This window comes from Oculina patagonica, chromosome 13 (genome assembly GCF_052425735.1).
Source record: "Oculina patagonica isolate OP01 chromosome 13, crgOcupat, whole genome shotgun sequence".
Lineage (NCBI taxonomy): Eukaryota > Metazoa > Cnidaria > Anthozoa > Scleractinia > Oculinidae > Oculina > Oculina patagonica.
The window spans coordinates 34,895,215-34,918,522 of NC_135770.1; the positions used below are offsets into that span (position 1 = coordinate 34,895,215).

A 23,308-nucleotide genomic window follows, 5' to 3' on the forward strand; every position below is an offset into this window, starting at 1 on the left:
ATGGATCTTTGATTTATTTTTTTTAAAGAAATCAGTTTTTTATTGATAACATCTGGCACCGCCAACCTGAAGATTTCCAGAAGTATAAATTATTTTTGTTTTAATGTCCCTTTATGGCCGTGTTTCCTTTACTTTCTATCTTTGTATACATGTATGAACAATCTATTGTATAATTCTTCTTTTTATGCATTCCATTACAGACCATTACAAGCTCGACTCCTGATCTGGAAGAACCTCATCCCATAAAAAGGTCGTTCAAATAATTTTCAGGAACAATGGCTCCCGAGGTAAAATCCAAAGGTGCTAAGACAAGACGCGTTTCCGGACAAACCGTCTACGTTTGAGGAAAAAGCGATGGGCTCTGACTGGACTGAAAGCGGACAAAAAATGTGTCGGTGAGTCATTTTTAAAAAGATTTATTTTGCTTTTGTCATTCGAGACCTTATTGGGACAATTTGCCGCACTTCTTCATTTTTTTTCTTTAAAAAAAAACATCCTGTATTTTCACCTTGGGTCAAGCAAATCAACGGATGGTAAAATAGTTTGCGTCGTAGCGGGTTAGGATGGGGAGGGATATGGGCATGCGTATACTGCTATCTGGCCTGATTGTTAGACGTCCGAGGTCGATCGCTTCCCCTCTCTCGGACTAACTCAGACGTCTGAGAATCGGGCTAACTTCTACAAGGTTTTCATATTAATGCGCAAAATATTTGCGCTGAAAAACTACGGGAATCTAGAGAAAAGGCTTAGCAATGTAGTAGTACCTTCAAAAAATTTTCAAGTGCCCCTTTGTATTGACCCGCTGCCCGCGTACTTGTCCCAGACTGTCCCGGGGACTACACTAGATACTTTTTTACATTGCAAGAGCATACAATCATTCTAGTTTAAACGGCCGGTATATTTTTATTTAAGACACGTGGAAAAGTTCAAGAGTTTCTGAAAAACTTTTCTCCTTAATTTGTACAGTGCCATTTCGTTAATCATCTTATGTAATATCATACGGTCCATAATGATACGCGTACTCTCCGCGCGTTCCAAAAACTGCCTCAGACAGATTTCCGCTTGTTGTTTCAAATTACACCATGGAAAATGCTTTGTACTATTTTTATTCACTCGTTGAGTTATATCAGAAAACTCACTCGTTCGCTACGCTCACTCGTTCGTTGTCCATCATGCACGGAAGACTGGGGGAGGTAAAACGGGATAAAGGGAATTCGGACTGCTGGCATAGCTTTTGTATGTATTTTATAACACCCTGTACAATCATTACCTACAGGTAACATGGTTGATAGCAGTTCGACCCGTAAATGATACAATGATAATATCATCGCTGAAAACGGATCTTGGCTGTTAAAGAATTCCAGGAAATCCTATCAGCCCAAAGGGGGCAAGCTGGAGGCTAAAAGAATAACATTTAAAAATAATCCGTAGAATTAACAATTTCCTTTTGGTAGTGGAGTGGAGGTATTGTTGGGTTTTAGGGGGGGGGGGGGGGTTTTTTGTTTTTTTGGGGCGCCGGGGGGGGGGGGGAGGGGGGGGGGGGAGCCCCTTCTCGAGAGCATTTGCGCCCCGAAAGGAAACTGAAATCGGGGCGCACGACTTACCAATTTAATTCCACTCTATTTTTGTGGAATAAAAAAGTGACAAAAACCGTTCATTAGAATGTGAGCAGTCTCTTTCTTTTCTTATTGTGCGATGTGAAGGCCCTATGTGCCACGAGGCACGAAGAGGATAGATGATGATGATGATGATGATGATGATGATGATGATGACGATGATGATGATGATGATGATGATGATGATGATGATGATGATGATGATGATGATGGGGAAAACACGAGTGCTAACCATTCATGGGATAAAGTGAGATAAAAAGAGGATTAAAACAAGTAAAACTTAAACCTAAACTCTATCGGCGAGATGATGTTTTAAAGTTTTGCTGGTGCTGCGCTTGCTTCTTTGAATTCTTGCCAAGGCCTAAGAACTCTTTCAAGAGATAAGAGATGTGGTGTTTGATATAACGTTAAAAATGTCAACAAATGATACAATTACCTTTGGCGGTCATCATAATACGTAATTCGGTCCAAAAAATTCGGTATGTTTATATTATTTTGGACTTCCTTTTGGCTCCTTTTGCAAACACAAAACGACCGCGCAAAAACTGGAGACGAGCCTCTTCTCCAATTTTCGGCCATGCTCGACGAACGAGGCGTGGAGGATAGGGACTGCTTGCACGCAGTTTGGAGGATGCGTCCTGTCGAACAATGTCTAAAGAGTTATATGCCTCTTTCTAACATATTGCAAATTATTAACACTAGTGCATTGGTTAACGTATTTCCTGATTTTTGATTGGCTTAGCAGTCATTGGGTATCAACCATTATTAAAAACTAGCAATGGTATATTGCAATTCCTGAGTTTTGATGGTTAACAGGATGGTATATTAGTTCACATACCATTGACCATAAAAATGGTAGCTGATACGCGTCAACGAAAACAGCTGGGGAGCTCAAATATTGCAATTCGTTGGGCGTTTTTAATAAAACTACGCGCCTCGTTGGCTATCTACCATCTCATATCCAACAACGCGCGCTCGTTGAATAATTGTTAATTATGCCGTGTCCGGCAAACATGGCCGATAGAAAAATATCGACTTTCGGTCTTCTGTTGCAAAAGGAAATTAGGATGATTTACCGATATTTAGTGCCTGATAATAAAATAACTATTCCCTTTGCACTTGTTAAACATGAGATGAATATAGCCTACTCTGCGCTACGCAGCTCGTTCGCTATCTAGATCTAACTACCATTTCATATCTAACGCGCGCTCGTGGAATTATTGTTAGTTATAACGTCATGAAATTAAATTGTGTCGTAATTTCCTAATTATAATATGTTTAACATAATTTGTTCGATTCGAACACTTGTCCTGTTTCCATCGAATGGCTTCTGATATTTACGTTGCAACTGCTAGTTTCTGCAATGATTTCCTTCTCATAAAACGAAAACAAACAGAACTGCATCGGAGTCTTCTGCGGCCTAGTTGCATAAAATGCCGTCAAAGGTTTTTCCTGCGTTTCCTGATGCGAATGAAGATTCGAATGCTGCTCCTACAACTTATATTTATGAAGGTTAGTCAATACAGTCATGTTTCGTTTAAATTAATCGGAGATTTAATTTTGATTCAAGTTGTAACAGCCGGAGCTGTGATTCACGTATTGTATTATTTGAAATATAAAAGGTATTTGCCAAGGGATTTTTCAAGTAGCACAAAGTGATTCCTGTAGTTTTGCCTTTCTTAGAGATTTTTGTTTGTTTTTGTAAAGAAATTCCGCGTACAAGTTTATAATTCAGATTCGTGAGAAATAACCGAAAACGTATAGACGGGTATCCAGCTCCACCAATAAGGGCTGGTTTACACCAGCGACGGAATCAGAAGTAGTGTCGGAAGCCCGCGGGATGGGGCGGGGTGCTACTCAACCTCGTCCCGGCACACGCCCTTCCCACTTTGAAGGGAAAAGCGCGATGGAGACAAGGTTGGGGGCTACTTAAGAAACTTTATGACAAGCGTACCCTTGTCATGCAAGGTCGGAGAGATTTTCAAGTTATAATACTAACAGTTACATCCTAGCCTGCGTCGCAGACAGCACGAGCAGACAGTCTAATCCGCCGGTATATCGAGGATTTTGTGACATGTCCGGTTGCAACGCAGGCTATTACAAGAGAGAGAGTTTACCACACGGAGACGTTTGACTGTGTACTGACAACATAAACATGAACGCGAGTCTGCTTTGCAATCTTGTTAAGACGTTTTATAAACAGCGCCATTGTTTACATTTTTCAAAGCGATGCTTTGTGGTTACCACGGCAATGCATTTTAAAGGCTGGTTTTCATATGTCGGCAAAATCCCAGATGATCGGGGATTTTACCGTTTCCCGACCATCCCAGATTTTGCCGTATATCGGGAAAATCTGGGATCAGAGTCGCCTTGATCGGCAATGACAGACGCCATTTTTAGTTGTGAGGGGCGGTGAGAGACTGGAGCTAAGCAATTAAAAGATTGGTAACGAGCTAAAACTATCGCCGACGTCCCCGACACTAAGAATTGGAGTTTTCATATATCTTGAACGATCGCCGACCATCGCAGAAATCTGGGACCCGTCGGGAAAATAGAAACGCTCCCGATTCTCCAGATTTGTCCCCGACCATCCCAGACGATCGGGGATATTTACGATTTCGAGTTTTCATTAGTCGGCAAAGTCTGGGACGGTCGGGAAACAGTGAAATCCCCGATCGTCTGGGATTTTCCCGACATATGAAAACCAGGCTTAAGAATTGGAGTTTTCATATATCTTGAACGATCGCCGACCATGGCAGAAATCTGGGACTCGTCGGGAAAATAGAAACGCTCCCGATTCTCCAGATTTGTCCCCGACCATCCCAGACGATCGGGGATATTTACGATTTCGAGTTTTCATTAGTCGGCAAAGTCTGGGACGGTCGGGAAACAGTGAAATCCCCGATCGTCTGGGATTTTCCCGACATATGAAAACCAGGCTTAAGGTTGCCAAAAAGTTCAGGTAAAATAAAATTTTAGATTTTGCCTCTGTCCACGAATCTGATTCTTTTCCGTAGCTTTGTTCACTTTAAGTCTTTCTTTAACGACGGTAAATGAAAATAAATGCATTCGCTTTACACAAGGAACATAAAGACTTTATCAGGACCTACAAAAGGTATTTATATCTTTCAGTAAAGCTTACTTTGATTCGAATACGTTGAGCATTTCAGCTGATGTTTAAATGGCGCGCAAAACCGGCAAAACCGGCTTACTCAGAAGTTATTAGTTTGGAATAGAAATTCTCCATACTGCTGACAGGCATTTGTTAATGCCCCTTTATTTTTGCCATCGGTGTGCCCATCAATGTATTTTTATATATTAATGTTGGGAGAAATTAGCGTCGAATCTGTTTGGGACTTAAACAAAAGCGCAGCAATCGAGAAATATTTTTAAAAACGTGACTTTGTTTATTTAATACTTATTCTCCACAGTTGCAAATCACCTGAAAACCTTCGCCAATCCTCCACTCTCCCGAGAAAAAATACATTTTAAGAAATCAAATTTTATATTTTAACACATTCTTTGGCCAACTTCACCGCGCTGTAACGATTTTTTTGTATAAAACGAACATTTTCTTTCAAGAACAGTTTTATTAACGACTGCGTGACAAAGAGAGCGGATGTTTCATCACGCCGTCCACACGTGGGAAAACCCGCTTATTGTGAAAAATAATCCAATCACCGCGCTTTAAGCACAATTGCTGTCAATCATCTATTGTTTCAAACATCTTGTTTTGGATCTGACATGCAAATCCTTAAAAATATAAACCGAAAAGAAAAACAACATTGCCGGCGATACAGAAAATATCAATGGTTCGGATTTCGTGCCGGAGAACTTCAGTTTGCCGTACTTCGGATACGGGAAGAGTTTGGAATCAGATTTCAAAAGGAAATCGCGGAGAATTTTGGCCTAGAGGATTTGCCGAAGTGGCTCGGCGAAAACCAGCTGAAATTGATGCGCTTACGACAATGGCTTTCCCTTGAATTAATGTTCTCAAACCGTGTTTGATAAAGCTACTACAGTGCAGTCGTACGGTAAATATATTACTATTTAACGATCGTTTAATATGAGGTTTTATTTTTTTTAGAAACTTTTTCATTTTATTGCACGTAATTCCTTAATTTAAGCTAGCGGTTTTGTTTCTTGCCTCTGCGAAACGTTAACTTTACAATTTTAACTGCGTATTTGTGAGCCGAAATTTAAAAACAGCGATTATGTTTTTTAGAAGTTCCAGCTAAAAAAAGTTGTTTTTTTTTTGCTCAGCTGTAAGAAAAGCAGCGGTTTACAGTTAATCAATTCAAAGATACTTAATTCCATACAGATAGCCTCAGGTGGGTCGACGGTTTAAAAACAATAACAACATAATAACATGTATCTGAAAGGGATAAAAATAATAGCGTTCGTATACAATGCGACCATTTTCGCATAAGCCGTTTGTGAACTGTCCTTAATTCTTTGAAATCTCCACAAAATCATGCACGTTCTCTTTCTGCTGTAATCGTTTAATAACAATTTAACCTGTTTGTTAACCATCCACTTTTCTGAGCATTGCGACTTATCGTTTACTGTTATCAAGAATAGCATAATCAATGCACCGCATATTCAGTACTTGAAATGTTATCTTAAGTGGGAAATCCTGTTTTCAGTCTTGTCCATTTATATTTCGCACATTCCTTGCTATATAAAGACTGATTCCTCACTGCACAAAACATTGCATGCAAAAGCCATTCATTTTAAATTTACGAATTCAAAAACAACCCGGAGCATCGAACGTTTTAATATCGCAAAAACAAATATAGAATACTCTCCCTCTCGTCTTAATCTTAAAGGCCATAAAATTCATTTTTTTTTTATTTTTATTCATGCAATATTTGTCACCGGCTTTATAAATTGCAACGCTCTGCAATTTCAACACTGTTCCATTGTAGCATTTTGTTTTTCACCGGTACCTGCAGTTATTAATTCAAAAAAGCTTACAACGAATATCTAAGCACGATTTTGCGCGGCTGGTCGGTTCTGTTTTCCTTATTGTTGTGTTTGTTTACAACGACTTAAACCTGTGTTCTTTAAACTTCTCGTTAAATCCCAGCAGCAAAATGAAGATTTAAACATTAGATAACAAAATAGTTACATAACGTGCAATGATTGTTTATACCTTCCCCGTTGTTAATTGGGCAAAATTGCGCGACACGAGAAAAGAAGCTTCAAAAGTGGCAGGCACCGAAAAAAAGGCTAAATACTTAACTCAACGGAGTTAAGAATGGAAACACCTCTTAATTGCCCCGAACCCACAGTATTATAATACTCTTATGCTGCCATAAACTTAAATCTTTTGGTTGAATTTTTTTCATAGCCACTTCGTTAGCATCGGACACCAGTTCAAAAATGCACACCAGCACCAGGAAAGCCGAGGACCGACAGTCATTTTTATTTCCAAACGAGGACGGAATGGTGGAAATAAACTTGGACGATCCGTGGGTGAGAAGAGAGGATTACAAACCCAAGAGGTGTGGCCGCGGTAATGGTAAGTGTGAAAAAATTACTTTTATATGATGTTAGCTAAATATTTGCTCAGAGCTCTTATTTTATCGGTCATGTTATGACCGAGCAGATTGTTCAGCAAGGATATAAGTTGTCTGTTCATTTAATCTTCGTAAAGGAATCCTGAGCTTTTCCGATACTTATTAACAAACCCGGTTGACACTTTGTTGTCAAACATGTTGGATGAATATGTTCTGTTGCTTAGTGACGCCTTTAAGTGACGCCTCCTTTTCCTTCAAAGCGCATGTCTAGTCAAGTCAAACAGCAAAGGTCGTTGTTGATTACATCTTCCAATAGAAAATTGTGGTTAAAAGATTTCTGGTCGCTCAATTGTGGAAAGGCTTCAATTTTGCAACGCGTTGTAGCTAATTGGGTAGTTAATCATCTTATCGATTGATTCATGTAAATAAATTTAGCTGAAATTCTTTGCCTTCTTTGGCGTGTTTGAGTTAGCCTATTCCTGCAAGCGTTCGGTTAGTTGGTAAGCAGCGCGAAAAACGGCAAGCGACTAAAGCCCCCCAAGCCCCTCCCTGAGTTTGCCATGTTTCAATGCTCAATGAGCCAAAGTTTATCGATATTAAGTCGAAACATCTTCGGATCTTCCTCGGCAATGTTCGGTAATCTTCGGTAATCTTTGGAAATTTTTGGAAAAGTTCGGATTTTTTTTTTTAATGGACCATTATTTTTAGGTTGAGGCGACACAAATATAAATTTTGGCTGTTCAAAAATCTGCAAAAATCCGTGACATAGTTCCTTTAAATCTTATCGTTATTATTGAATTTAATTGTTTTTTTCCTTTCACAGATGTCCAGAGACGCTCTCCCGAACACGCTAAAGACTCGCTTTCTTCTGATAAAAGACTTCTTGACGACGACAATGTTCACTTTGTCCAAGACGATCCTCCTGTCGAGTTCAAAAGCTACAAAAGACGTTTCTACATCCTGTTGTTATTTTCTGTGATCAGTTTCAGTCAGTACTGCGCGTGGAACACGTACGGACCTATCGCCACAACAGCCAAAATGGTATTCGGTTGGACAAACACGGAGATTGCGTTTTTAGCCAGCATGGATCCTATCACTTATCTTTGCTCCATGTTCTTTTTCTCTTGGATGATGGATGAGAAAGGTAACATTTGAAAAATAAATGGTTCACAATTCAGGTTTTGAGTTAGTACTAATGTACGAGGAAGGCGTGGTGGCCTAACGGTCGCGGCTTAGACTCGCGATTGAGGGGTCTGGGTTCTAGCCCTGGCGTTCGCCCTGGCTGGGGACACTATGTTATGTTTTTGGGCAAGACACTTTTCCTCTACCCAAGTGTATAAATTAGCATTACGGTGAAAGGTCAGGGTAAGCCGGCTGACAATATGTTGGAGATTACCTGAAATGAACTAGCATGGACTAGGGGATTAGCAATACTCCCTTTGACAAGGAAACGGGATAAGCTTCAGGGGTGAGGTCCGCTTTAGCTTCAGCGCGTGTTCAGTGCAGGCTTTACCAACCCTATCCCTGTTAGAATTAAGAACAGTCAAAAGGGCATGCCGGGAGCATACATTCAGCTCTAATCTCCCTCAAACGAGGATCAAATCAGGAATGATTCGCATTGATATATTAAGTCCTGGCCAACGGTAACGCGTGTAGACGTAAGTTTTCAACCTGCGTCCACTTGCGTCTCCGTTTGGCAAGGATTTGCGTGCACTTGCGTTGACTTGTGACGACTTGCGTTTACTTTGGTCGAGATCAAATTTGCACGCAAATTTGGCCACCTAACGCAAATCAACGCAAGTACTGAATCGCAGCGCGCGCAGTAGTATTGAAATGGCTTTTTTCACAACTTGCGAGTTCGTTTGGCCAACCAACGCAAGTCTGTATGCAAGTTGAACTTACGACTACTTGCGTCCACTTGCGTTACCGTTTGGCCAGGACTTTAGTCTACCAAACCATGGAACAAACGGTGGAAAGTCATAAGCAAGAGGAAGCCCAAATGAGAGAGAACAGCAGTTGCGATAAATATTTAATTACAATAAAAAAATCATTTTATTTTTGGCCGAGAAGATGCAGTAGACTCATCAAATTCTCAAAAACGAAGGAAGATATATTGTGTTGCTAAGTGACAGCGCCCGTTTCTTAAACGTTTAAGGAATAAAGAATACGTAATTGGTCTGCTCTCTTTGATTAGCTTATCGGTTATGTTATTTTAATTGTTGTGTATATTTTACCCTACTTTACAATTGATGATTTTTTTCACTGGAATTCTGTTTGGAAAATAACGTATTTACTAACCTAACCAACTTCTAGCATCGGACATATATGCTTGTTAAAATATTTTTGAAAATAAAACCATTTTTTCGCTGGGAAATTGCGTTTCCACCGCCCAACAGCCGCAAGTTTGTGACGTCGTTCAGTAAATGTTGTTTGCAACTACTATACCTATCTTTTGATTGACAGGTCTTAGACTGAGCATTCTCGTTTCCTGTGCGTTCATGTTCATTGGAACTGGACTTAGATGTGTGACGTCACATCCGTCATACGCCATCTGGTAACGTTTGAATGTCCTTGTTCGAAAACATTAAAAAAACGTTGAGATATTTTCTAACTTTTAATGGCATCTAATTGACATTTCAGGGCCACAATGTAAACTACTGGGTAACCAGTCAGTAACTGCGTCTACCCAAAAAAAAGTTATTACTTGTTTCAAATTCCGCCAGGACTTAAACTTGAGGTCGTAATTTGATACCCAAACAATTTGTGTAAGGTTAACATTTTACTCTTGTGTTTTTTGGAGATAACTGAAGCTATTTCCACTCATCTATGTGGTGACTTCTGTTGTACATGACGAATTCTATATCGGTCTCATTTTCTCCTGTAAGACGTCAAGTTGTTTTTCTTTCATAATTTCACACAAACACCACTAAAAAAGATTTGCCTTGAAACTTTCCTATGAACTGGGTTTCATTTTCTGTACTCCAAATAATCCCTTTCGAATCTTTTTGCAATCTCGTTCCCAGAGTCCACGTTCCCTTGACCAGCGGTCGGAAAACGACCGCTGGTCAAGGAGAACGTGGACTCTGGGAACGAGATTGAATCTTTTGTTAATCTTCACTGCGCAGGTCTATGGGTGCAGGTCAACTGTTGAACGGTTTAGCGGGACCTGTAACTCAAGCTGCGCCCACACTCCTGTCATCGACTTGGTTCCCATCTGAACAGCGGACTACTTCAACAGCCGTAGCAGCTTTGTGTGGTTCACTGGGTGTGGCAATATCTTTTGTCGTTGGACCGTTAGTTGTGAAGGATATCAAGTATGAATTGGATAGCATGATACCTGACAGGGGAAATTTGTCTAGAAATCTAAGGTAAGTAAGTTTTTAAAGTTGAATCGTGTAATTTCAGAAAAAAAGGCAGAAAACAGGGGGGATTTTGTTTCACGTGGATTTTGTTTTCATGTTTTGTTGCAAACGCCCTAGCCTGCAGTGCAGGCTTTTTCCGTTGGCGCGCGTAGTATTAGTTCGAGATCGAGTACATTCGCTATCCTCAATCCTCTCCCGAGTAAGAATCTAAGATGGCGCGATGGTGCCCGATCAAAATGCGTTCGAATATGCTCTCTAAATACGCCTGCTTTGCATTTTCCTTCCCCTCCCCCCATCACTGTCTTTTCAGCCTCACTGCTACTACCCTAGGACACGTTTCTCCCATCCCCAAACCTCTCCCGAGTAAGAATCTAAGATGGCGCGATGGCGCCCGATCAAAATGCGTTCGAATATGCTCACTAAATACGCCTGCTTTGCAGGCTACAAACGCCCAACCTCTTCCGCAGAGCATTTATGGACTTCTGTCCTGGAACGTGATCTCTCGGCATCTCGCTAGGGTTCTAATATTTTAATGATATAAATTTTCAATAGATTCTGTCCTATCTGAGTCTCAATTCCTCGGTTTGCTTTTACGTACACCGTTCGTATTCCATAAATGCCTGCGATTAGATAGTACTTCATGTGCGGAATGTGTCCATGGTGGATACAATTTTTTCGTTATTCAGTATAATAGCTGTTCGATATCAACTTTGTAGTTAGTGAGAATGCTTTAACAGACATTCGTATTTTCCTCTTTTTTTGCAGTGACACTCTAGACTTGTACCTCGACGGAAATACTCCATATTCAGGTAAAGAAACTTTCTAAGCACACACTGTTTGTTTGTTTGTTTGCTTGCTTGATTGGTTTTTTCCCTTTTTCCTTCTTTCCTTTGTTTATTTGTTATCATATTCATTGCTTGTTTCCTGTTTGTTTTTGTTTAGGACACACATCTGACCATCCTCGGAGACCCAGGGGCAGTTAGTGGGGGCGGGGGAAAGTCTATACGGTCGAAAAAAAAATCGGCGAAGAAAAGTCATTCTTGAGTTTTTTTTCGCCGATTTTTTTTCGCCCGTATAGACTTTCCCCCGCCCCCACTAACTGCCCCTGGGTCTCCGAGGATGACATCTGACAGACATGGCATCAGTGTGTTACACCAAAAGAAAAATATTTCCTTGGTTCCGATGCCATAGTATGACTTCTACTGTTATATTCAGGGTATAATATCTCTATATTGATTTGATGGCGTAAACTGTTTTCCAGACTCCATCTATAGAGACGCTTTGTACTACTGGCCATTGGACAATCTGAACATCACTGTTAAAAGTGTACAGAACCTCAAAAAGGACGAGAAGGAAACTAACAGCGTTACACCACCGCGTAGTACCGGTGAATATTGGGGAGTTCAAGTCAACAAGGGAATTATAGACTCGAAAACAAACAAGGAAGGTCTTTTATTCAATGATTGCGTCTTGTCACGTGGTGTTGTCAATCAAAGTCTAGCGACAGACGGCAAAGGAGCGTGGGTAAATTTTGGTAGCTTTATTAACACGTGTATCAGTGACCCTTCCCTGTGTCCGAGTGGGTTTACTGTGGCGCTGTGGATGAAATATCAAATACTTGATAACAATGGACTGCAGTATTTCATGGGAACCAGCGGCAACAAAGACGGTTTGCGAGGATTTCTGATCTATCAAGATTTCCCTTACGACAGGGAGGACCACCTAGCAATAAAAGTAGAGAACGGCACAGTGCTATGGAAACGGAGCTTTGCTGTACCACGTGACAGCTGGACTCACGTGACCTTCACGTGGGATGAGCGTGACGGTCTCGTTATTTACGCTAATGGTTCAAGCGTGGGTGGGGACCCTAAGGGGAAAACGACCGAGCCAGAAGACATTTATTTTACGACTTTTACTCTAGGAAGACCGAATAATGCTTTGATTTTTTCGAAAGCCGCGTATGATGAAATAGCGGTATGGGAAAGAAAACTTCACGCCAAGGAAATTGAAGCGGTTTATCAACGCACTGCGAACATTGGACTGAGTCCTGATTTAGAGAAAGGTAAGTACAAAACTCGGTTCATGACCCACTCTTTTTCACTTAAAGTAAGAAGAAAAGCTTTTGCTGTATATTAACGGCGAACAGCGAGCAGCAAAACTCCGAATTTAGGGAGTTAAAGCAAACGTAAAAAAAATCAGAATTTTGGTTATTTACAGACTTAGGACGTTAAAAAATACACCAAAATTTAATACACGTGTAGAGTCATTTTACTGCTAATTATATTTGTTGTTATTTGACGTTCTTGTTACCGTTGTGGTTTGCTTTCCGCCGATGATTTCACAACCTCGTTCCCAGGGTCTCTCTCCCCGCCCATCTCTTCTCTCGTTCTTGGGAGGCGGGGAGAGAGAGACCCCGGGAGCCAGGTTGATGATTTCATGCCATTTTGGGAAATTTCCTTCCGATTGTTATTATTAAAAGAGATAAGCGTAAATGTTCGTGATTACAGTCGATTGACATTTTTTTCACGCGCGATTGGACTAAACATATGGCGTGACCAAGCCAAACTGTGGAATATCCGAGATTATTAAAAACTAACAATGGTATATTGCAATTCCTGCGATTTGATTGGTTGACAGCCAATGGTATATGAGCTCATATACCATTGACCACAAATATGGCAGCGGATACACGTCAACGAAAACACCTGGGGAGCTAACATATTGCAATTCTTTGGACGTTTTTAATAAAACAATTATTCTACTCGCGCTTGTTGGATATAAGATCCAACGCGCGCTCGTGGATTAATTGTTAAGTATACTATTCCGACCGTTATCAAACAAAAGGAAACTTCACGTTGTCTAGCGACCTCTGATGAAAACTTCAGACTCAGTCAATTTATATTCCAGTGCTGATTTATCAGAATCTATGTAGAACAGGTTATACTATTGCCGATTGTGTTCATTTGTTGATCGTTTTTTCCTTCGGTCTTAATTTCAGCAAAAGAAAGACTAATAAAAGAGGGTAAAAAGGAAATCATGACTTTACTGTATGTCGGTAAGTAAACCGCAGTGTACACAATAATCCAAAGAGGTGACAAGGTTCATGTTGAGTTTCTAGTTAGTCTCCGGAGCCGTTATTTTAGCGTTGTTTGTTGAAAAAAGCCCTGCTCGACCTCCCCCTAAACCCTTCGCACTTTTTCCACTAGCCGTTCTTCGCGCTTATCCCCAACTTACCGAACGCCTTGAACAGGTTACGCCCCAAAACAAGTTTCTAGCGTACGTCAGTTCAAGTTTCTGTGTATGCCCAAATCAAATTAAGAAAATTTGAAGAAGGGTAAAAAACAAAATTCCCCACGCCCGTTTTTCAGAATTGTATACCTTAAGGTTACTATTTTTAGCGACTACTAATTTTAGCGATTTTTTCTAGACAAGATTTAGCGACAATTAAATTTAGCGATTTTCCGAAAAACAAAACAAAAAAAACAATTTTAATATATAGCTAAGATGGAAATAAATAAATGTTCAGTAATAGAACAAAGTCAATTTAAAATTGAACGAACATTATCATTGTCAGAAAGAACAAGTGAATTGCAAATGTTAGAAAAAAGGTCCTCATCAGGGGATCAGTCATATTCTCCACGATGCCGGCGTTCCCAGCTCTCTCCCAACCCTTCTTAATTGTTGCCCTACCTTCTGACGTTGTCATATAGTTGAACAGGGCCACTATATTTAATTTTGTATAGCTCTGGCGGGCGGGGGTATTAATTTAACGCGTATTAAATTTGACCGAGACAAATTTTAGCGAGTACTTAATTTAGCGATTTTGGCCCAACTCGCTAAAATCGCTAAAATTAGTAGCCGCTAACAAAAGTAACCCTAAGGTATTACTATTTTTTGTCCTTAATATTTCACAAGAGTACGTCTGATGTTAACTGATTTTTTTTATTTATTTATTTTTTATTGTTTGTCGTAGAATGTGGCGTGGTTGCGTTCCTTTTTCTGTTAGTCTTGATATATTTTCCAAGCAAGCCTCCATTACCACCAAGTAAATCGGCCAAGAGAAAGAGAGAGGACTTCTTTGCTGGCGCCAAACAAATATTCAAGTAAGAAAAAAACGGAAGATGGGTAGAACTGCTAAAATTTCTTATCGTCAGTCCTTAGAAGGAACAATCTCTTGTGCTTCCACACTTATCCTTCCTTTGTTTGTCCAGTTTTTTTCTCTTCACGCATACTGCTTTTTGCGTCATTTTCATGTGCGTGTCAATCAATCAATCAAAACGCGGACGCAATTGATATTTCAGTGTCTGTCTTCTGCTCCTTCTTGTACTGTTCTTATCGTTTTATTCTTGCTGGAGTATTTTCCGCGGTTAAATCCTAATGTTTTGTTTATATGCACAGGAACAAGCAATTTTGGACTCTTGCTTTGGTTTACGGGGTTACCACAGGTATGCTCTTTGCATTTGATATTGCAGTGTAATTTCCACTCCCCTACTATACGAGCGCTCAGGAACTCGCCCATACATTTAGCCCTTCACATGCTTCGTGGGCCACTGTTTTTCAAGTCAGATTTCTTGTCACTTTAACAGTTGATAAAAAGAACCTAGCGGTAGATCAAAGATTCACCCATGACAGTGACTGTTACAACTTCAGTGTGTTGTAATTGGTTGAAAGAAAGTCGCGCAAACAAGGCAGAGGTTTTTTTCTCGGCCAATCAGATGTCAACGCAGAACCAATCTGGATCTTACCGTTCTTCCTGCACTAGTGACGTGCTCTGGAATGACCAGATACATGTTTTCCTGCGCTTGCCACCATTTACATGGTTTTTCGAACTTGCCGTCGATTAAATTGTTGTAGTTTTGTTTTGTTTATTACGCTACTCAAGTGACAAAATATTTGGCGGATGAGCTATTGACTATCCTTCTCTCTCCCCTGTACAGGTGTTTACAGTGGTTGGGGCGCCTCCTTAGCTGTTAATCTAGAGACATTTTCAATTGGACAAGTGAGTAATTATTTTTTTCTTTTTTGCGGGGTGGGGGTCATCTGAGAAAACTAAATACTGCTACCTACAACTTTGCTGTAGTAGAAGCTCTAGAGGAATCTAAAGGTGGATCAGTATCCAAGTCCTTTGCTTCGGTGGCGAATCTGCGAACGCGCTTCTTAACATTATCCTGGCGGATTTGCCACTCTCGTTAAAGACTCCGTCGCCGAAACAAAAAAACTCGAGCGTAGATTCCCGCCAGTTACGTAGGCTGCGAAGTTAAAACCCCCTGCGATAGGAAAACATTACTCTGAAAATGCACGAAGTTACTTTTATTATAAAATTTTTGTCATTAACGTCGAGATGTCAATTTGCTATTTTATCAAGTGTGAGCGACTTCAAACACGCTCTAAATATGTCAGTCTTCCTTGCGAGACCTATTCATTAAATATTATATTATCACTTTAAAATTGACTTGGTTCTTTTTTCTTTTTTTAAGAACGAGGCGGGCTGGATCGGGTTTTACGCCACAATAGCTGGTATTGGAGCAGGTTTGATACTGGCCAGGTGCGCTGACCTGTTTGGCGGGAAAATGAAGGCTCTTCTGCTCGTGTTGTTCTTTGGATCCGCGGGATGTTTCTTATGGTTTTCACTTCTCTGCTTGAGGATGATAGAGTATGACAACGGTAAGGGAAAAAATTATCTATCTGGAACTGGCTCCTGATCTCTGTGAATACGAGATGCTGAAGAACACTTTCCCCATCAAGCCCATTTCAACACTCTGTGTAAGAGGATATTTGCAGCTAGATGCAGGGCATTTTGTTTTGAATAAATAAACGTAGCATGCAATGATGCATTAGAAATGGCTGTGATAGGAGTTCATTTTTTAATGCCACCTGGCAGCGAACCAGCGTTAACTAAGTGCAGACAAATTCCGTTTTTAAATATAGCCCATTCCTCTTATAAAAGCTAAAGTTTAGAACAACGTTGGATTGAAGTTTGAATGGATACTGTATGTCACGTTTTCATTTCACAGCCCACCCCACCCCTTAATTGTTTATTTAATTTAACAATGTAAAGGGTTCTTTGCTTCTCGCTTTTCAAGACACGTGTCGTGCATCGACTATTCCAGAGAAAAATCAACGGAAACAGGAACTGGCATAAAAAATCTAGTAAAACAGTCATTCACAATGTAGTCTAGCTTATTGTAAGTGGGTAACCTATTAATCAAGTGTTCGCTTGCGGGGATTCACAAGTCGGAACCTTCGAAAGGAAGAGCTTGGAAGAGCTGACAGTAGGCTATATAAAACGTCTATTCTCAAGTGGGCTGTTCTTCGTATTTCAGATGCCCTGTACAAGTCCAGTATTTTAGGTGGATTTTTCGTCAGTGGAACCATTCCTCTGTTTTACGAGCTCACAGTAGAGTCCACATACCCAGTGGCAGAAGGCGTCACCACAGGAGCCTTGACAATCATCAACAACTCATTCACTGTTATCTTCCTGCTTATCTTGATGATACCAGGAGTCGGTAAGAGCAGTTTTGATTGAAAACTGGCCATTTAATGAAACTGTTGTGTTATGTAAAATATTTGCACCATCCCCTTGTCGATAGCGTTTACGCGTCTGGGGTTCAAAAACGCTGTGTAACTGGCAACAGTAAAGGTCGGGACACACTAGGCGACAAGTCGCTGCAACATGTCGCGGGGACAAGTTACTGCAACATGTTGCATCGTGTGACATGGTGCCTTTTTGCGAAATTCAAAACCATTCCTGCGACTCATCGCAGCGACAAAATGAGCGAAAGCAGCGTTGTCGGAGCGTGTGTGCACTTCTGCAACAAGTCGCTGCGACATAAATAATTAACCAATAAGAGAGCGTCATGTTTTTTCGCCATATTGAATTGGAAAACTATTTCACATTCCCACTCTTCAAAATTCACTGCGTGTGCACAGCGACTTGTTTTGATGCGACTTGTCCCGAGCTTAACTTATCAAAGCAAAAATTTTGTTCTTTTGGCCAATCAGGAATATATGCAACATTTTTTCGCAACTGACACCATTTTGCATGTTTTGCTGCGAATGCCACATGTCACATGTTTGAGGCTCCCCAGGATTTTCAGGGAACAAGGGAACATGCCCATAAAATAATTGGGAACAAGTCAACAAAATTGAAACTTTTTCTGATATTTTTGGGAACGGGGATCAGAAAAATTCGACAAAAACTTTTAGGGTCGATTTTAGGGAACGAACCCAAGTTTTTCTTGCCATTTTAAATGATTTATTTCCTGCACTTTGTTCAACCGTTGCAATTTAATTTGAGTTTACTGTCCGATAACAGAAACCACCAAGTAAACATTTTGAACAAACTCATCCTTTCCCCTCCTCACACAGGCACTGTATGGATGAACTGGTGTATGTTTGGAGCATGCGCAGGCTGCATCCCAATACTAATGGGCTTCCATGAAAACTACCGAAGACTCAGTATAGACAATGAAAATTCATCAAACGAGGTCAAGACTCCACAAGAAGTCAACAAGAACCTGAAGAGACTAAAATCCCCTATTGGCTCAATTCTTTCTTTTACACACGTTGACGAACTTGTTCACAAGCTAAAAAGAGCTAAGGAGTCAAACATTTAATCTGTACATATATCACCTAAAAAGGGATTGATATTTATTGACAAAATGGGGTAAAAGTGGTCCGCTTCAGGTAATCTAGCTTTATCAAATTTGGATGGGGTTAATAATTAGGTAGGATATACAAAATTATTGTCTTATGCAACACTTCGATCAAAATGCATGTAATCATCTTACTATCAAGCTTCTATGAGTTAAAGGAGTGCTGTATATTGTACGTGTATTTCCTCAAAACTGCAATAAATGAAGGAAATTTTCTTTTGCTATTAATTAAAAATTACAAAACTTCAGATATATTGTAAAAAAGCAATTTTTGAAGGAAATTAAGCTATAAACTTGGAAACATGAGCCTCGCATTTCCTCGTATATCGTATTTTCTCGATTAGACGCCCCCGGCCTGGTGGACCCGGCATTTATTTGACTTCTGCAGTTTATTTCAACCCGATTTTAATTAAGCAATGGTTTTTATTTGTTTATATTTTTGACAAAAATGTATCTGGCTACAGCTTATTATACTAAATAAATACCCGAGGGGCCTATTTTCAACTTCGTCTTGGCATGTAGACCCGGCGTTTAATCGAGAAAATACGGTATATCGTTGAACCCCTGCTGACGGACATCTTTTGTCCGGGGTAATCCGTTGGTTAAGTATGTTTACCATTTGATAATTTTCTTAAGCTATAATAGTGGATTTAAAAAAATACGCATAACGCAATAAAAGTCATACACAGAATTAGACATGTAAAGCTATTTAATATTATCGTATATTTTACAGTTTTCACTACAATACTCTTGATTCACATTTTGACGAAGAGTTCTCAGGTATACTGTGAGCATAAAAATAGTTTATTTCTATCCCAGAAAGAAAGAGAACATCGAAAAGCATTAAAGGAAAATTTTCCATTAACTATAAATAGCAATTTGAATAAAAAAAATGCTAAATCTATCTTACTGGACATTGCTTTGTTCCAAGTTGTGTTTGATAAAAGCGAGGAAGACTGGTGCATACCAAAGAAAAGAAGAGACTCGGGAAATGAGGAAAAGATGGCGACTGGTACATCTTAGCGCATCTCTGCCTTGTGGGGTTGGACTGGGAACATGTTTTGGAAGTAATACATGTACAGTAGAACCCCGGTAACTCGAACTCGGATAACTCGAACAACCCCGCTAACTCGAACAAACTTCCATTTCCCTTGGATTTGACCCCACTTTTCAGTCATTTTTACTCGGTTAACTCGAACTCGGATAACTCGAAAACCCCGTTAACTCGAACTAAATTTCGTTTCCCTTGAACAAAATTTGGGTCAAATTTACCCCGATAACTCGAATTCCGGTTCTTGCAAGACGCCACGGTTGCCCATTGATTAGAGCAACGAACAGATCACGTATTTGACAGCCATTTTCCACTCTTATCATTAGAATGTATGGCCGTGTTAGAGTTTCTGGCAAGATAAGTTCAATTTGCACTGTACTGTATACTGTAGTACTGAAAAATCAGTAAACTATCAATTATTAACTTGGCAAATTAGATATTCAATCGACCCCGATAACTCGAAACCCCGCTAACTCGAACTGTTTTTCGTTTCCCTTCAGAGTTCGAGTTACCGGGGCTCTACTGTATATACAAAAATACAGGGCAATTGACAACTGAATAAAATTAATATCCAGCGGAGTTCTTTTTAGATGAAAGTCTTTTTAAGTGTTGGACACTTTTTCTCAAACACGTAAAAAATTAAAGAGAAATCATAGCAACCACGTCGCCAAAAACTTACTAAGCTATTAAAATTATTAAGACCAGGCATTAAATGTTTTTCTTTGCATTTGTTGACTTTCAAGACCACATCCAACTTTTACAACTTATATATTCGATTGGAGGCGGAGGAGCTGCAGCGGCAGTTAAAATATTCAAGGTTTCTTGGTTCATTCGTTTGTTTGTCTTCCAGTAGTCAAATCTCCTCGACGACCACATGCCATGTATCGTGCCTGTCTTTATAAACAACCAAACAGTGCTGAAATGTTTCCTGCATCATCTGTTCGCTGTCAGTTGTAGAATGCAAACACTTCGTAATTTGTTACATACCTACTCTCTGTGAAGAATCGGAACGACGGGTAAAGATGACCTGGAGGACATTCATAACACGTGCCAGGGTAACCATCACTTAAAGGATACATGTTAGCATTCTCTGAGATGTGTAGGTCATGCTGGCTTCTGCCAAACGTTGGTCCATAGCTGATGTCACTGTAGATGGCATAGTTTTTTCCGTGAGACTTGAGTGGCATTTTAGTTGGTCCCAGGCCATACGGGTTGACCATACTAAACAAGAAAGCGTCTTCGCATATAATGTATGGTGCGGAACCTGTTGATGATATGTATTGCAAGTAGTCACGTTTACAGCAACAATACCAATTACTAGAATTTTCTCCAAAAAAATGTGGGCTAGATTGCATCACCAATCAGTTAAAGTGATTCCTTGGTACTGCATTGCGCATCCTGCTTACTGCGTAGAATTTTATGCGTAATTTATAGCGAGCGCACACAAACAAAATGGCCGCTTTTTTCTATGCGGCTTAGCTCGCAAGACAGATAAATCATCGTTTTCTCGTAAACTAGTACGGTGACCTATCATTTTATTCATTTGGCATTAAATCGGTACCTGACTTATGTGTTTGTACAAATGTTTGGAACAGTCCCTTCCTGCCTATTGGGGAAATTTTTTAGATATGAATGAAAAGTCAGACTGGATGCTCGCTGAAAAGTTTGCCAAATTGTTACTGTGCTTGACTTTGGTTCGAGTGATCCAGGTTTGAGCCCTGGCGGGGCTCATTGATTACGCTCTTTTACAAGGTGTGTAAATAGGTTTGGCAAATTTAATGCTTAATACCCTGTGATCGACTAGTATCCATCAAGGAGAAAGGCGGTGGGGTGAATTCTCGATCTCCTAGCCCCGCTAACTCGCAAATTAATCATTCAACAATATTCGACTTACTTACCCACGACTTCTCTGTGAATCCTCCAAAAATGTTGTTTCCACTTTTCACAATGGTGACAGTGGGTCCTTTGTTATCACATCTGGAGTGAAATGTTGCAGCTGTAAAGCCATCTCGAGAAGCTCGGAACAGAAGACGGAGACGACATTCGCCTCCCCGATGAGGCAACCAAGCTAGTAACTGGCTTCGATGCTCTTGGTTCGTCAGAATCTCTGAGTTCATTTTAAACTCATCCAGTATCCCTTGAATCTGATAAAACCTAGCTTCAGTTTCAAGTTCCTTGAGAAATGTTTTATCTTCACGCAAAATCAACTCTCCACTACGAAGATAATTGAGTTTATTATACATTAGAATTACTTTGAAACATGTGATTGGTCGAGAGCATTCAGTCAATATACAGTAGCATGTGAACTTGACATGATAACCCAATATCTGCAGCAGATATTGGGTTATCATGTCGAGTTCAAAGTCCGCCTAGTTTCCAAGCCCCTCGTCCGTGTAGTGCCGTCAAACGTTTAAAAATATGTCTGAGCGATTCGCCTCCGTTTCTGAAGAGGAATTGAAAGTTTTGATCGGGAATAAAGATTCTAAAACACCAAGAGAACAACAAAAACAAATGTAAAAATTCTGAATGGCTTTTTGAGGGAGAAGAACCTGAAGGAACCACAAGATAAAACCGCTTTGGCCAAGGTTCTGTCGAAGTTTTACGCTGGCGCTAGAAAAAGTGATGGCAAATTGAAAACGTATAATAAAACAATTATTGAATTCGGTTTTCGCATGATATCGTGAATTATCAAAACCTCGTGTCTTTGTTATCTGCCTCAGCCTTCGGCTTCGGCAGATAACACAGACCTCGGTTTTGATAATTCACGATATCATGCTGCTTAATATACCGGAAGTGTTTTCCGTCTCGGTCGATAATGAAAGTACCGTCGTTAGAGCGTTTTATGTCAAACCTTCCTGAGAACATGGCTGCCAGCATCGAGTTTGGATCTTTAGTCAATGTTTGAACGCTTGTTGTGAAGAGGTGACCGCCAACGTTGAGGTTTACTATCGCCAAACTCTTCGAAATCAACTTCAATTCTTCCACCATTCCCTGGATCTTATAAAATTCAGCTTCTTCTTCGAGTTCCTTCAGAAATGTTGCCCCTTCTGGTAAAGTTAACTTCCCAGTGCGGAGATAATTGAGTATAAACCGGAAGTGAGTTCCATCTCGGTCGATAAAGAACGAGCCATCTTCAGAAGGTTTCGTTTCAATTTTTTCAAAAAAACATGGCCGTCAGCTTCGAGTTTGAATCTTTGGTCAGCGTTTGAACGCTTGTTGTAAAGTGATGGCCGCCAACGTTGAGTTTAACGGGCAAGGAAATTTGCGGTGCAAAATCCATGTCGATTGCTTTTTGCTCGCGATCCTGGCAAAGTATTCAATCGATATTCAAAGTCTTTTGCTTCTCGTTGAAAGATCTCGTACGCTTCTTTGAAGTGAAGCTAAAAAGCCCACCAGTTGAAATCAGGTTACCACGGCTACTGGTGACCGAGTTCAGAATTTCAGTTACCGGTTACCTTTGTATAAACAACCTCATGGTGATCTGTATCAAAAGAAGTGACCGATGTTGCTTTTAATTGGAATCCCAATTTATCGAACCTCCGGGAAAAGAAAATTGATTCCAGAAATCAGAAGTTCTAGAAATCGGGGGCCAAATTGCAGTGCCGTGAGTGACTGAATGAAAGAAATTTAACGAAAATGACTTTTCGATCGAGCTAAAGGACATTTATATTTTCCTTGATTGTTTATTAAAATTTCGGGCTTAAAAATAGAGCTTAAATGTTTATCAAAAAAAATAAACACAAATGCTAAAAATTGTCGTTATTATTACAATCAATGAAATGTAAAAAATATATATAAGCTCACCATTTCTTGGCAAGATCTTTCCTTCTAAATGGAAAACGAGGGCTATGTATAGCCGTGATAGTGGTGTAAAGCTGTGTAAGGTTATGTATAGCCGTGTATAGCTATATAGCCGAGTATAGAGCTCTGTGTAGGACTGTATTCCTCCCTATATTAAAATATCACTATATGATAAATACCTAAATACACGTACCTACCGGGATCCCTGGCGCAGACCAAAAGGATCGTGGGCTCTGGGAATGAGAATGAGTGAATGGATGAACTTACCGGATGAACTGGTGTTGGAGCATGCACAGGTTGT

At 40.1% G+C, this 23,308-nt stretch overlaps 1 protein-coding gene and 1 pseudogene across 2 annotated transcripts; one reads left to right on the forward strand and one right to left on the reverse strand.

Moving 5' to 3' along the window:
• Positions 1 to 188: 188 nt before the first annotated feature.
• Positions 189 to 19,783, forward strand: LOC144635172 (uncharacterized; annotated as a pseudogene). Its single transcript, XR_013567331.1, has 14 exons — positions 189 to 395; positions 6,970 to 7,140; positions 7,962 to 8,282; positions 9,602 to 9,692; positions 10,264 to 10,506; positions 11,266 to 11,309; positions 11,762 to 12,562; positions 13,499 to 13,555; positions 14,474 to 14,603; positions 14,899 to 14,945; positions 15,438 to 15,499; positions 15,978 to 16,164; positions 16,824 to 17,006; positions 17,869 to 19,783. The product of XR_013567331.1 is annotated as an uncharacterized LOC144635172 (transcript).
• Positions 19,706 to 23,308, reverse strand: LOC144635271 (BTB/POZ domain-containing protein KCTD4-like). Its single transcript, XM_078494376.1, is given in 4 exon segments — positions 19,706 to 20,470; positions 21,101 to 21,438; positions 21,989 to 22,371; positions 22,373 to 23,308. Coding segments are annotated over 4 exon segments (1,152 nt in total). The 5' UTR covers positions 22,487 to 23,308; the 3' UTR covers positions 19,706 to 20,153.